The sequence below is a fragment of the Vulpes lagopus genome, chromosome 24 (assembly GCF_018345385.1).
Source record: "Vulpes lagopus strain Blue_001 chromosome 24, ASM1834538v1, whole genome shotgun sequence".
Lineage (NCBI taxonomy): Eukaryota > Metazoa > Chordata > Mammalia > Carnivora > Canidae > Vulpes > Vulpes lagopus.
Window position 1 is genome coordinate 41,770,597 of NC_054847.1, and position 16,338 is coordinate 41,786,934.

At 42.3% G+C, this 16,338-nt stretch overlaps 1 protein-coding gene across 10 annotated transcripts in view; it reads left to right on the forward strand.

Annotated features, from left to right (window-relative positions):
- Positions 1-16,338, forward strand: part of ZNF532 (zinc finger protein 532) — a 106,551-nt gene that overhangs the window by 53,137 nt on the left and 37,076 nt on the right. For 8 of the 10 annotated variants that reach the window (XM_041739434.1, XM_041739432.1, XM_041739430.1 and 5 more), the window contains 2 exons: positions 11,146-11,327; positions 15,460-15,636. The exons of 1 other annotated variant lie outside the window; for it this stretch is intronic. In XM_041739434.1, the coding sequence (XP_041595368.1) occupies positions 11,146-11,327; positions 15,460-15,636 (359 nt within the window). The remainder of the gene's footprint in view (positions 1-11,145; positions 11,328-15,459; positions 15,637-16,338) is intronic. One more of the 10 variants, XM_041739436.1, reaches the window with a different exon arrangement.

Here is a 16,338-nt window from a genome sequence, read left to right on the forward strand (position 1 = left end):
CAGGAAGGAGAAAGGACATGGGCACACAGGATATTTCCTTCCTCCACGGATTGCCTAGCTTTGGTTCTTTGTCGACCGTCCAGGCTCAACAGCCAAACCAGAGTCAGATTAAGGTGGAGGTTGCCCTCAGGGAAGGAGCGTAGCATCATTTCTCGTGTGTGTGGCTGCTTTGCCTTGACTTTCGCCTTTTGCTGGGACGAGTGTACAGTGTGGCTCGCCCGTTTCACCTGGCACGCTTAAGAGTGGTTCATGGCAGAGTAACGTTGACTCTAGGGCCAACTGGATGTCGAGCCAGACACCTCGCCCTGCCTCCCAGGCACGGCCGGATGGCAACACAAACGTGTCCCCTGCTGTGCCCTCCCTGTTCCCCACTTCTCCTTGTTTTACTGGAGTCCTTGCCCAGAACGCTGCCCACCACCTCCCATAATTTCCCTACTTCTCAGACTGGGCCAGAGGAGGGTTCTCTTGCAGACCAGCGGGCAGCCTGGCCCCTCGCCCAGCAGCCCAGCCTGCGTGGCTCTCAGTGGGAGGGCTGCCACTTCGCCAGCACGCACTTTAATCACGCCAACCCCAAGTCTCTCCCCCTGTCCAGGATGTTGGTAGGATCCGTGTGGCTCTTGCCCTACCAGCCTGGGGTCTCGTGGAAGCTGAGGGGGGGGCGTCCTCCCCCATTGCAGTTCCGGGTGTGGCATCAGGTAATGGTGGGTGGTGGAGGTGGGGCCGAAGACCGGGAGAGCAGAAGAGAGAAAGGAAGAATTGTTCATCTTCTCCAGTTTGCCGTTCACGTGGCCGTCACACACCTTACAGTTTGTGGACTTAAATCCAATTGGGAAGAAAATCTACCTATGTGAACTGTTCCCTCCCTGCGGGTGGCACTTAAAACCCTCCCGTCTTCCAACAAACTGTAGAAGCCGGACCCGTGGCCTCTCAAGCACCAGTCTTTCTCGGACCCATCTTTCCTCTGGTCTAGCACAGTCAGGTAGTTAAGACCTTACTTTCCATTGCTCTGTGGACTTCCCCATTCTTGGTAAGACATTGGTGAACCGAGAGAGTGGACTCCCTCCCCTTTGTCACCACCCACTGTGGCTTCCCGCTCGAGCTTTCCTGAGCTTTCCTGAGCTCTCCTCTGGCAGGGTCCCTAGGTGTGCAGAGTAGTGTTAGTTAAGTTAGGGAACCGTCCACAGTGGATGCCTGTGCGGACCCTGCTGCCACTGTTGGTTCTGAAGGTTAAAGAATGTGATGTTGGGGCCCCAGCAGGACTAACGGGCCCACCACCCCTCCCTCATTGCCTGCCAGCTTTGGACTGTACCAGGCCCAGAGAAAGGACTAGGCCTCCTGGCAATGGGCTGTTCTTCCTGCCTGCTTTCCTCCCAGCGTCCCTCCCTTCCTCCTTCCTGCCCGCCTCCACTTGGAATCACCATAATCATGTAAAAACTTTTCCTGATAATGCCTGCAGTGTTCCGGGTCCTCCTTATCAAATCACTGAATTTTTAAAATTAAAACTTTTTATTTTGACATAATTTTAGATTCATGTAAGACATAGTACAGAGATCCTGGGTACCCTTTTTTTTCATTTCCCCCAGTACTACACTTTGTAAAACTGTAGAACAGTATCATAACCAGGATATCGACACCGGTGCACTGAGTCTGCGGAATATTTCTACAACCGCAGGGATCTCTCCGATTGCTTAGCCACCCCTACCCGCTTCTGAACCCCCCAGCAGCCACTAGTCTGTTCTCCATTTTTATGGACTGTTGTTATTTCAGGAATGCTTTGTAAATGGAGCCATACCATATGTAACCTATGGGAATTGGCTTTTGTACTCCACGGGATTCCCTGGAGACTCATCCAGGCTGTGGCATGTACCAGTAGTCTGTTCTTTTAGATCACTGAGTAGTGTTCCATGTGAGCGGGTTCCACGGGGTATTTACCTTTCAGCTTTTGGAGGACAATCTGCACTGTTTCCAGCTTGGGGTAATTATGAATAAAGCTGCTCTAAACATTTGTGTACAGGTTTTTGTGTGAACCCACATTTAAGTTTGCTGGGTTAAATGCCCAAATGGAGAGTTGCTGGGTCATATGATAGTTGCATGTTTATGTTTTTAAGAAACACTTTGCTAGAGTGGCCGAACCATTTTATATTGCCCAGGCAGTGTATGGGTGACCCGGTTTCTCTGCGTCTTTGCCGGCTTTTGTTGGTGGTATTTTCCATTTAGTCATTTTGGTAGGTGTGTGGTAGCTGCAAACTTCATTTGCAGTTCTCCAGTAACAAAGGATGTAGAACATCTCTTTCCACATGTTTATGAGTCCTCTTACATCCTTTCTGGTGAAATGTCTCCTTGTGTCTTTTGCCCATTTTTCTAATTAGATCGCATGTGTGTTGTTTAACTGTTGCGTTTTAGGAGCTCTTGTATTCTAGACACTAGTCTTTTGTTGGGTGTGTGGTTGCAAGTCTTTTCTCCCAGTTGTGGCTTGTCTTTCCGGTTTTTAAAAACTTTTTTGGAAGTACTACTAAACCTCTGCATCTTTAAAATAGGTCTTTGGAAGAGCAAATGCTTTCAGTTCTGATGAAGTCCAGTGTATCTGTTTTCCCTTTTATAGCTCATACTTTTGGTGTCAAATCTGCTTTTTGCTCTAGATCCTGAAAATATTTTTCCTAAAAGTTCTGTAGTTTTAGTATTTTTATTTAAGCCCATGATCCATTTGGGTTAGTTTTTGTATAAGGTATGAGACGTATGCTGAGTTCTTTTATTGTTGTTTGTTTTCTCCATGCATGTCGTCTTCTTCTAAGACCATTTGTCTTTCCTCTGTTGAATTCCTTGGCACCTTTGTTGAGTATCAGTTGGGCATATGTATATGTTTTTAAGTAAGCTCTATGCCCAATGTGGGGCTAAAACTCAACGACCCCAAGATCAAGAGTTGTACGCTGTATGGACTAATCCAGCCAGGTGCTCCTCATTGGGCATATTTGTATGTGGCTATTTCTGGGTTCTGGGTTCTGTTCCGTTGATTTACATGTCTGTCCCTGTACCAGTTCTACACAGTCTTGATTATAGTAACTATAAAGTATCTTGAAATCCAGTACGTGATATGCCCAACTTTATTCTTTTTTCTCAAAGTAGTTATTTTTTCTAATTGAAGTATAGTTGACACTCAGACTTGTTTTTAGCTATTCTAGTTCTTTTGCTTTTCCATATAAATTTTAGAATAGTCTTGTCTATATCTACAAAATCTGGGATTTTGATAGGAATTAAATTTAAACCTGTATATGAGTTTGGGGAGAATCAATATCTCTACTATGTTGAGTCTTTCAGTTCATGAACATGGAATGTCTATTTATTTATTTATTTATTTATTTATTTGAGTTTTTAAAATTTATTTGAGAGAGAGAGGAAGTGTGCATATGATCAAGGGGAGCAGTAGAGGGAGAGGGACAAGCATACGCCATGCTCAATCCCACAACTCTGAGAGCGTGACTTGAGCCTAAATCGAGTCAGACACTCAACAGAACCCAAGCTCCTCTCTCCATTTATCTAGATCTTTGATTTTCTTTTATTATTTTGTGCTTTTCATCATACAAGTCTTCTAAATGTCTTATCCTGCTCTTTTCTTGTTTCCTTCCTAACAATTGTAAATGGTATTGTATTTTTCTGTATTCATATGTTCATTGCTGATATGAAATACAGCTAATTTTTCTATATATATCACGTACTTCCTGACTTTGTTGTACTTGTTTATTGGATTCAGTATTGGGAGGATAGCTTACATTGAGTTTTCAGGTATTGAACCAGCCTTGCATCCCTGGAATGAATCGCACTTGGTCAGGCTGTAGTGAAAATTTTTTTTAAAAGATTTTATTTATTCATTCCTGAGAGGCAGAGACACTGGCGGAGGGAGAAGCAGGCTCCCTGCATGGAGCCCGATGCGGGACTTGATCCCAGGACCCTGGGATCACAACCTGAGCAAAGGCAGATGCTCAACCACTGAGACACCCTGGTGCCCCTGATTCTTTTTACATATTGTGAAGTTTATCTATTAATATTTTATTAGTGTTTTACATGTATATTCATCAGGGTTTTTATTTTTATTTTTTGGTACTGTCTTTTATTGGTTTTGGACAGGTCAGTATTAGTTTTATATAATGCACTGAGAACTGTTCTATTTTCTGAAAGAGACTGTACAATTAGGGTTCATTCTTCTTTCAATATTTGGTAGAATTCTTCAGTGAAACTTTCTGGGTCTAGAGATTTCTTTTCGCATTTTTAAAAAATACCTTCTGGGCTGGTAGAAGGGCTCCATCACTTGGTGTAGGGATGAAAGTCCCTCTTCCCTGCTGGCTTTCTCCTATACCATCTAGGCAGAGGTGTTGGGACAATTTACTACCATTTGCAAGAGCGTAGAAGTCTGGGTTGCACCTGGACTTGGTATGGTGGGTGTGCAGCCACAGTGTTTAATGTGGTATTTGGCTGGAGTAGAGCAGTCATTGTCTAAAAAGTTTTCTAATTTTTTTTTTAAGATTTTATTTATTTATTCATGAGAGACACAGAGAGAAAGAGAGAGGCAGAGACACAGGGAGAGGGAGAAGCAGGCTCCATGCAGGGAGCCTGATGTGGAACTCAATCCCGGGACTCCAGGATCATGCCCTGGGCCGAAGACAGGCGCTAAACCGCTGAGCCACCCAGGGATCCCCAAAAGTTTTCTATTTTGTTAGCCTGACCTTTCTCTGGTCCTTTGACTCGTGAGAGGAGACTTTTTTGGGGGATTTTTTTGGGGGGGTCTTGGTGTTTCTGGGTTGCCAGTTTCTTTAGCTCCAAATGTGGGCACGTGAGGCAAAAAAGAAACTGAGAGAACTCATCACTGTGTCATTCCTAGGGTTCTGAGGTCTCTAGCCAGCCTGACTTCTTCTCTCTGTTTTTCAGAGTCTTTTAATGTCTATTTTATACATAATGCCCGGAAGTTTTACCTGTGCATGGTGGAAGGAATAGGGAAAGCTATTTCTTTCCCCCTTTACTGGAAATAGACATTTCAATCTGTTTAAATATCCTTTATCCTTTAGAGCTGGTGTGGCTTTAAAGAGAGATCCCATAATTACATCGTTAGGCTCAGCCTGAGCCTTCCAGCTTGTGATGCTCAGTTGTTTTTTGGAACTAGGTGTCCTGGAAGCAAACATCCTACTTGACTCTCCCGGATTCCTCTCTTCTCTCCAGTTCAGACATTTCCATGCATCCTTGGCTCTTAGCCCACCCATGAAAGCAATTAGGGATAAGGAGGAGAATCTCTTCTTTTCCCTTTGTTGTCTGTAGAACCCAGCGTTTCTCTTGGGAACCACGTTTTCTTGGTTGAGCACAATCACCATTACCTTTTCATTACTCAGTTTCTCCCCATTTAGATGTTGACTCCCATTGCTGTTGGAATGGGTCCTTCCAGGAGTTTCCCAGGGATGCTTGTTGGAACTCAGCAAAGGGTCTCTTTTTCTATTAACACCAATTGTGGCCACATGTGCTGGATCTCCTCCAGCCGTCTCCCCAGGCATGCGCATTTACCCTTTTGAGACCTTTTGAGAAGGTCGTGGGATGATGGAGGGTTTTGGTGGCTTGATTTCTGCTGTGCCAGTTACTCCTCCTCTCTCAAATGTTCTGTGGCCAGTCTATACAAAAGTAGCGATTGCCACAGACCATCAGAGTGCCACTTTATAAATCACTGGCCTCTTGCTCCACACACCTGCTGGTAGAGGCCTCTACTCTAGGCCTCTATCAGCAGAGTTGGAATGTAGGGTTTAGCTCAAGGCCCACCGGCCCTACATTCCCCAAGCCAGAATCCAAGTCATGGAATTCCGTCCCACTCTGCTATGTGATAGGGGCAGGGCTCCAGGCACGCTTAGCCCATGTCCTGGCTGCCCTGCCTGTGTCTGCTGATCTCCCGGAGGAGCAAGCAGCTGAAGGAGAGGGTGAGATGGCAAAGAATCTTGGGTGGGTCATTTCCCTGCCCAACAACGTGGAACCAAGCAGTGCAGTGAAAATGGAGTCCTGCGGGCCCTTGACTTTGTAACACCAGTAAATCTGCCCTGTTTGGAGGTCTTTCTGACCTATAATAATCCCTGCTCTGGGGCACATTGAGAAAAGGAGTGGGTGGAGGGGTGGAGAAGCTTCCTTATTCTCCATGAAGTATTTAAGAGCTGACAACTGTACTGTTAATAATTGATACTAAAATGTATCTGAATGGAATGTCTTTGCTTCACCTCTGGTAAAACCATGACTAAATTTAGCCAAGTACAGACTGAAAGTGCCTACTATATAACCTCTTAATTGTAGAATGGACATAGAATCAGAAAATGTTACAGGTCCTTTGGTCAACTCTTTTGTTTTACAGTTGAAGAAACAAATGCCCAGTGAGTAGCAGAATGGGGACTCAAGGCAAGATTTTTTAAATAGCCAATTCATTATTCTTTCCGCTTTGCCACGCCGATAACCTAGAATCTAGAAGCATTTTACATGGGCAGAGACCATAAGAATTATAAGAGAATGGAATCTTGGGTTCTAGCCAGGTCAGCTCCAAAAGTACAGTTAGAGGTGACTTTTCCTGCAGTGGTCCTCATTTTCAGGGATCGCTGATTCAGTTTGGTTTCTGAGCATCATTAACACAGCACGAAGCGTATATTAAATTATCATAAGTAGCCCCAGTCTGCTCTTCCGAGGCATACTCTGTCCAGGCACGTGCTCTGGAAACCCTGGAGCCCACCTCAGTGCCCTCGCCCACCCAAAATATTACTAGCCGGAGACTCTCCACTCTTGCTTGGTCCTGCTCTTCTTCTAAGTCACTCATTAAATTCTGGTCGGACCACTCCCATCCCAGTTTGCATTTCGACATCATCAACCTTTTCTCCCGTGATTATCATCTGAGTAGATTATATGTGCTGACCATACCGCTTTCTGCAAATCTGCTCTTTCAACTGTCAACTCTTATTAGAAATTTTTAGTGCAACAGAATGATTTGAGGACAAAACCACCACAACTCACCAGCTTGGAAACCAAAGTAGGTATAGTCCTTTCTGTTTGTAAATCTTGCTTTGTGTTATTTCTCACTGAAGTGCGATCTGAAATGAAATGTTTGTGTTCTCATCGTGAATAGGGATGAAAGCAAGAGCCAGAAAGCAAGCCGGGGTACTTTATTATTACTGGTATTATTTTTGGGGCAATTTTGCTGTAGCCAGAAGACCTCAAAACTGCCGTCAATGGGACAGAAGTAGTTTACGTAGCTCAGGGGCTGACTATTAAGCCGGTGGTGTTCTGACCTTCAGACCCATTGTTTCAGGCTGCTGTCAGCTTTGGTGTCTTGGTATGTAAGCCCAGTACATGGTTTATTTACTCATACTTCTCTGGCTTTTCTCACCCTTCCCAGGCAGTTTTTCTTCTTAAAACAAGAACTGAAACACATAGAATTCTTTCCCTGGTTACTCAGATAATTCCTCTTGCATGCAAGGAGGATGCCAAGCCCTAGCATCCCCGAGTCCTCAGTAGGACCGTGATGTGCCCCATTCCCCTTCCTGCCAGCTGTGTCTGCGCGCCAGCTGCCCGTGGCAGTGCCAGGACCGGGTGGAGAAGGCACAATATGAGTAATTGTCACATATGGAATGTGATTACTTTTCAGCTTTATCTTCCTGTCTCTTTCTCATGTTACTTGACTTTGGAAAAGTAGTATCTTTAAAAAGTCGCAGTTCTCTGAGCAAAGGAGTCTGCCCCAGAGTAGGAAATTTAAGTTTTTATTTAAATTTTAGTTAGCTGACATAGAGTGTAATGTTAGAATTTAGTGATTCATCATTTATGTAAAACACCCAGTGCTCATCACAAGTGTCCTCCACACCTGTCACCCATTTAGCCCATCCCCTGTCCACCTGCCCACCTAATAGCCTACTATTGAGTGGAAGCCTTCCAATAACATAAACAGTTGATTAACATATTTTGTATGTTGTGTGTATTATATATCATATCCTTATGTAAGCTAGAGAAAAAAAATGTTAAAATCACAAGGAAGATAAATTACCTTGCAGTACTGTAAAAAATCCTCATGTACGTGGACCCGTGCAGTTCAAACCATGTTGTTCAAGGGCCAATTGTATACTTTTTTCTATTCAAACAGTAAGTACTGCCCCATTAAACTGCTTTATCTTCTTGTAAATAACCTCAACTTATATAGTAGAGAATTAGAGTTTTAAGATATATTGTAGTTCCTTTGATTTACAAAAAAGGAAGGAAAGTCAGATTCTTTTATACCACAAAGAATCCTGGTCTGACCCTGTACTAGTATATCCCCCCAAATCTGGAGAATGGGTGTTATTGCCACAAATTCAAAGTGTCTCAGAGAAGCTAATGGGATATTCTCTTTAGTGCTGTGAAAATGCTGTAGCACTGTCTCAGGAAGCAGGGGGTATTCACAGCATTATAACAGGTACAGTGAAGCTAAACACCTTCAGGGAGTACAGTTAGGCACGAGTCATATGAATTTAAAACTATTGGTACCACACAAGTATCAAGGAAGAGAATATCTACAACAAAAATACCATGCTTTTTCTCAAAATGGAATAGAGGCAAGAAGTGGAAGCAGGTACCTAGAGAGAAATGTGGAAGTAAATACAGTGTATGTGTATGAACATATATACATGTGTGTGTGTTTAAGTTATAGATAAGGTCTTTACCCAGTGTGATTCCCAGTGATGGAGTCTCCCATTTCAGTAACTGCAAAATATGGATGCATTTTCACTTGGGGCAGTAGTGTGTACTAGCTCCCACTTTCTGGAACTTCTGTGTCTAGAGTGGGTGAGAAGCCCCAGCCAGGGGAAATGGGTGAGTGCAAATACTCAGAGCTAGTCAGTGGCCAGGAAGGGAGAGGGGTGGGACAGCCGCCAGCAGCCCTCACAGAGCTCCCCCAGCCGGACCTCCCCACCACACAGGTGCATCACCAAGGGAATGCTTCCCCTCTCCAGGAAACAGGTCTGAGCAAGGTCGGTATTGAAATGGTGGCATTTGTTGTTGCTGTTACTCTTACCACATTTTCCGTGGCCTTCACATTTCGAGAATTCTGTTGTAAAGAACACTCTGTAGCTCATAAAATCTCTTGAATCATTTCGATAATCTAACCTGCTAGCAACAAAGCCTTTTCATTTGCCAATATTTCCGTGACTGTTTTATATATTTTTAGAGGTATTATAAACAAGCAAATGCCCAACAGGGCAGAGTAAATAATTTATTGTGAATTTTGTGCATATCACAAAGGGTATTTGTTGATACACCTTGACAAGAGATAATGTGAAAGCTATTTTCAGTTTTTTTTCTTTCTTTTTTTTTTTTTTTTTTAGGTTTTCTTAGACTTACGTTGCTGTTTTTCCCCATTATCAAATAGCATAACAATATTGCTGTAGATAAAAGAGGGGCTATAGACGCAGCTGTAGATATCCTCGAATCCTAACATGATGGTCAGGCACTTCTGATAGGTTAAGTAGTGAGCTCCTAGGTCCAGCAATGTATGCAGCTTCCCAATGATTTCACTTACCTATGTCCTAGATTGTTATGAGAATTGAATGAGATGTTGCATTTACATGTATTTAAAGTACTCAGTTCATGACTTGGCCTATAGTAGGATGGGATCCCTATCTCAGTTGCGCGTGGAAATGCAGGTGTTACGATTCACTGCCTGGGATTAATGACCATGTGGGGAAAGCAAATAGAAGACCTGAGTTCAAAGGAACCAGTGATTACCTGTGATAGTGTAGACATCAACGGGATCTTCTAATGCATGAAGGTGCAGATGACTTTTCCTTGTTGTGGCTTGTTTTAATCCTGGCTGTATGCATTGTTAGAAGAGGAACTTTTTTTTTTTTTTTTAAATGATGCTGGCCTCATCAAAGCTGCCTGTGATGTTCTTATTTTGTGATTACAATAAACGTTTTGTGGGAAAACATTTGTATTTTTAGTCCTTTCAGAAGGAAAGTTGGACAGAATTTTCAAGCAAGTTTCTGGTTTTCCATAGTTTAGTTGCTCAGAAATTTAAAACCTTAATTTTGGGGGCTTGATTTAAATGCTAAAAGAAAAAAATGTTTTAAAAGTGTTATGCCTCTTGTTATAAAAGGTCATTTTAAATCTTAGCCAGAGTCTGTATTTTGAGAATTTCTTTAACTGACTTCAGTACAAATTAGACATTTTAGAAGGTAGTAGGTACTTGTTGCATGAATGGCTAACTAGAATTGGAATACGTTTTATCTCGTGCTGTGTTAGGTTTGCTTTGGGAGTGGACACAGTAAGTCTTCACTTTGTATTTACCTTAAGTTATCAGTTTTTGAGTTTTATATGCCACGATTACTGTTTATATCTAAGAGGATGAAAAAAAATGTGTTTTCAGTTTTAGTGTGTTTCAGGTTTTCCTGATTAGTGAAGTGTAGAGCCTTTTCCAGAGAGCATTTCTGTCTTTATATGTGACTAGATTTTAAGCTTTGTAAGGTTTCAGTTTAATATTGAAATTTATGTATCTGAATTTGAATTCATTGGTTATCTTATAAATCCTATAAACTCTAGCTCATCCATTGAAAGATGATTTCAAGGGGAAGAGAAACAACTAATTGCTGTGGTCATTCTTTTGCATTTCTGTATTTTAGATTTCAGGTAACTGAAGTGACTGGGGAAAGAAAGAAGCTGGATTAGTCTCTGATTAATTTTAATATTCTGAAGAAAGTTTTTTATGAGTTGTGGGAACTGGCTACTGTTGAGATAGATGCCTGTAAACTTGTAATTACACATTAAAGCTGACTTGCTAATGTAATTTATAAGATGACCTCCTCTAATGCCCCTCCTCTGCACTGAACAAAATGTAAAAGTAACAGAATTGGAAGTCGGCCTGAAGCCGACATTCTCTTGACCTCATGTTTTGGGATGACCCTGACAACGTAGTGGTACATACTATTTTTATTTTCCAGGGCAAGGGATTTTTACATTAAACGTTTAACTTTCAAGTTTGATGTTTCCTTGGGTTTAGAATCTGTGCTAGCAGTATTTGAAATTAGCGATGTGCAATTATTTTGGGGTTTAACCACGCTTCTTTGCATATTAGAAACAACTTCGTAGGACCAACCCTGTTTCCCCCTCTGGTTTATCTAGAAGACTTGCACTATCTGCCAGATGCTGCTTCCTAACCAGTGCAGTTATGCATCTCACCAGAGAATCCATCAGCACAAATCTCCCTACACCTGCCCCGAGTGCGGGGCCATCTGCAGGTCGGTGCACTTCCAGAGCCACGTCACCAAGAACTGTCTGCACTACACGCGGAGAGTTGGTTTTCGGTCAGTATATTGTTCGCTTAAACGTGCAAGTAAAGCCTGTTCACTCGTAAACCGCACAGCGTTTCGCGCGGTCTGTGCACACCGTTTTCAGGGTCATACAGTGATACCTCAATTAACAGATCCTTTGGGAACCGAGTTCATTTGCGGTAGAGTTGGTCTGCGTGAGCCCTTGTGGTGTTGGCCCTCTGGTCCCTACAGAGCTGAGGGTAAACGGAGCCCGTCATCCTCCAAGACTGTGCATGCAGCCACGTTCGGCTTTGATGAACCACTAGAGCCTTTTCTTTCTGCACCCTTTCCAGCACCCTTCTCTTGTCACGCTCTCTGCATTTTAACTCCTATAAGAACACCGTGCATCTCTGTACCCCTTAATATGTCTCCTCTGATCCAAACAGAAAAGGTGCATGGTCCCTTCCTTTTACTTCTTCCTGTCGAAGGATTGGGTGTTTGTCTTTTCCTAACATCGCTCTTTGTGGAAGAATCTTCCACCTCAGATAACCTTCCTCCATCCCTTCTTCCCCATTACCCAGGTCCGGGCATTTCCCTCGTCTCTGTACATCTTAGCTATGGCCCCTCTCACTGCCCACCCAAGAATCTCAGATAACGTCTTCTACAACATCTGGCGAATCTAATGTTCATTTAGCTATCATTGAGTGATAATGTATTTGAACTTGGCCTTCTACTTTGTGACCTTCTGAAATGCATTCCTGTGCCTTTTATATTTTGACTCCACGGAGGTCAGCCAAGGAAATATGTCGTTGATACACAGTGTCTTTGTTAATAGAGGTATTACTGTACTGTGTGTTTATCTTAAAATTAAGTGTTTGGTTGCCTGTAACTTGAATGTTAGCCTGTTAATACAGTGATGTCTTCTAGTTATACAGTTATGATATTTTATAAAAATGAAGTCTAGTCGGCATAATTGGATGCTTTTATTTCAGTTAAATTTAGGTTGCAGCATCATCAACTCCTTGGTGGCTCTGTCCATTTTTCTAACACTTAGACTTCATTCATATTTTTATCTCATGCCTCCAAACCTGTGATGGGCAAATGCTTAATGCGTGGGGATCCACCCTAGTAGGAAATGTTGGTTTGGAGATTAAGGAGCTAGAGTTTTTTGCCACTAGTTTTGTGGTAATTCATGTATTCTTTCCTATGCCATGGTGCCTCTGTCTGTAAAATTGGTGTGGTACCTGGGATGTTACAGAGTAAAACAGGATGATCAAAACGCATGCTCTGTGTGCAGAGGAGAGCCACACATTGAAGGTGCCCTCCTTCCACAAAACCCATATACCACCGATAACGTTGGTTCTTATCCCATGTTTTGAAACTGTTATTACTGGGTTCTTTGTTTAATAATGGAAAGCAGTTCTGCAACATTTTCTCTTGTGTTCTTCTTTTAACAGATGCCAAACTTTGCTCAAATGTTTATTTTTTGAGTATAATGAAAGTAAACTTAGGCTGGAATGAATAAAGGAAGCAGGACTTCTGCAATTCTCGCTATTCCTGGTGTCTTTCCTAAATTAAAACAAGCTCTACAGTCAAGCTAAAAGTAATCAACGCCGTTGGAAAAGCTTATCCCTTGCCCCACCCCCCCAAAGTTACTTAAATTTGGCATTTGGAATTTAAAAAATTTGTGTTTAGTATAGTTTTTTTTTTTTCTTGGAGTTGAGGCTTAAAAGAGCTGTAAAAATACTACTATGTGTGCATTCTGCTTGTTCATGTTTACCTCTTTAGGTGGGAGAAAAAAAATGTTTGACCTTAATTTTCAAATAATGACCCAGCCTAATACTTGACAGGGACTTAGCAGTCCCTTGGCCTTGTTATTTCTACCATGCTCCTTTTTGGCTCTATATTTAATCAATTTCAACTTGTTGTTTTCTTTGGCCAGAGAAGTCTCTCTAACATAGTTCCCATGCCTTACTTGTTTCTTATGACTCATCGTGCTTTGTTCTTTCTCCTCTTGATCAAGAGCATCTCCCAGATACCGAAGGGGTCACTCGTAGCTCCTGGTTGATTTGGTAAATGTCCTATGTTTCTATGAATTTTCCTACTTCTTGATCGATTAGATCTGCATTTAGAAAGGGAGGGGGGTTTATAGGGTTGCATACTATAAACATTAAAAAAATACATATTTTTTTAACATGAAGAGAAACTTGATTGGTACCCAGAACACAAAGGACCTCAGGTACACGAGATATTTATTAATTGACAGGATTTTAGTAGCATTAAGATATCATATGAACCCTTCAAATTCTGTCATCTTATATATTTATCTTGTTTCCAGTCTTTGTCGGCCTCTGTTGTCCCTGAACCTTTTTCTTCCACCTGTGAGCAGATATTTAACACTCTCTCTTTTCTTAACTGGTTTTTAAATTCTCTGCTTTCTGTCCTCAATGCTAAAGAGGGTTTTCCCTTGGCTTCCATGGTGCTCTCTGGGCCACACCTTTGCCACCTCCTCCTTCAGCTACTGTCTAAATGCTTTCACTTCCTGTTTATATTCCTTGAGATTAAATCTTCCTTCCAGTCCAGGTGACTTGAGAGAATTAGTTCTTTGTTTCTTTTTGCCCTACCTAGGTCTTTGCCCTTTGAACACCACCTTTCTGCCCTTGATGAGAAAATTTTCCTGTTGATGGTGCTGGTGGAGAGGGTCCTTCTGTTTCGTTAGTAATCCATTTTTGTTTTCTGTGATCTTCCTCTTACGGAGCAATCATAGGCCTGTGGGGTTGGGAAGGACTAAAAAGTGACTGAGTTTGGCTCTTCTCCTTTTACAAACGAGAAACTGGCCCAGGGAGGATCAGTAACGTGTTTAAGACCACACAAGTTCATATTAACCCAAAATAATTTCAGTGTGCTTGGGTGGCTTTATCACCTAAATAATAGTTCAAGTAGGTAAGATAGAAGGGCTTTCCTTATTCTGTTACTGTTTAGTGTTTTTAATGTATATGCTGCTGAACATTATGTCTTAAGTCATTTAAAAAGTTAATGCACGAATTATGATTTTTATGGAATGCTTGCAAAGCTTAACATGCATGCTCTATGGAACCCCTGCACTTTGGAGAATGCCCCTCCTGTGTGACTTTGGAAGCATCTCCATGAATTTGGAAGGGAGGTTCTAGGAACCAAAGTACCTTAAATTCATGCAGAAGTAATGGAGCACTGCCTGCTGGAAGGCAGGCCCTGTCTGCAGTGCCCCTTCCCATGTCAGCTCCCACCTTCATATCCAGGAGTATGTCTGCTTAGGTGCATGAAAGATTTACCTCCACAGACTCTTAGGCATCTACAGAGACCACCCTCAGGTAGTTTTCAGGTGTGAACAAGAAACAACAAACAAGGTCATCAAATGGATGTGTTACCAGTGTTGCTGAGAATCCCTACATGAGAAAGAGGAGATTTGGGGGAGCATTGCATTTAAGTGTCAGAGCTTGTTTCTGAAGGACTAGATTTGGTTAGCTCATGAACTAATCAAATTATTACACATTCAAGAAGTAAAGAAGTTAACTGGAAAGACTATTTAGTGATGTTGATTTTCAGAAGTTATTCATGTTATTTCTTAAATGTAAGTGTACTTGAGCTTATTTTCCGGGAGACAGTCTAGGTAGTTAACCTTCTCTACTCTCTAGGCCCCCTTAACTCCAGGTACATTGACCACATCAGTGTATCCAAGGAGACCGTGGCCATGGCTTTGAAGCCATACTTATTTGTTCTCACATGTGGATTGAGATAGGGAAGATTTCTTCCATTGAAAATGCCATTAGGTAGAGGGAGTGGTGAGGAACCTCAGAGCCTGGGGTTAGAATCCAGCACTTGGGAGTGTTCTCCAGAGTCACAAGCCATAGAGTCTTGCCGAGTTCCCTGGCCTTGACACAGCTCCCACAATCCATTGGTCTCCCCACCATCTGGAACCTGGCAGCTTTAAAGATGCCCAAGAAGTAGACCATTTTAGTTTTGTTTTTCTTCTTCATGATCTTCCTTCTTAAATATATAAAAATAATTTAATCTGTTATAAATAGAAAAAAAAAAGACCTACTTCCTAGAGGCCATTGAAACATGCTCGTTCTACGTGACTTTTACGGTTACGGTGCACGTGCGTGAGGGCCCCGTGCTGACGACCGCGTGTTTGTTTTCCTGGCAGGTGTGTCCATTGCAATGTCGTGTACTCTGACGTGGCCGCTCTGAAGTCTCACATCCAGGGCTCTCACTGTGAAGTCTTCTACAAGTGTCCTATTTGTCCCATGGCGTTTAAGTCTGCCCCAAGCACACATTCCCATGCCTACACACAGCATCCTGGCGTCAAGATAGGAGAGCCAAAGTAAGTCCTGCTGCCTTCTGACTTTTATGCCACTGCTTTGTTAGTGATTTAGAAGAGGGAGTAGTTCTGTGGAATAAAACTGAAGATAAAAAGAATTATGCCGCCACGCAGACTTTGATGTTCAATGAAGTACAGCTGCTAGCTCATCACTACCTAAACTGTTCGGATCTTTGCAGGTGAAGCCTCTGTCCAAAAATGTCACTTATTATTTATGCTCTTATCTTCAGTTTTTATGAAGCGAGTGAATATTTATCAATTTCTGTTCTTTTTCTTAAGATGATTTTAACAAAAAGTTCTAGGAGACTGTAAAATACTGTCATCTTTTTTTTTTTTTTTTTTTAAATATGGTTTCTTATAGGATACGCTTTTCGTCATAGCCTTAATACTAAGTCAGTTTAAAACACTGGTTACTGAATTTAACTTCCTAGCCAGTATAAGTCCTTGATTAGCAAGGGCAGATTCATTTTTGTCTTAATCTTGTTCTTAATTTTGTCAATTTCTCCTTTGTCGAGTCTTTAATAATGAAGTGGTACTTGAGCAGACAGGGCTGCCTGCCTGTGTTACAGGCAGCTTAGCAGAGAAGTGGGAGCATGGTCTTTGGGTTCCAAGTCCTACCATCCACCCACCGGCTGTGAGGTCTGGGACCATCATGTGCTCTGTTTCAAGATCACCCCCCCCCCCCCCAATAAAGTGAGAGTAGTC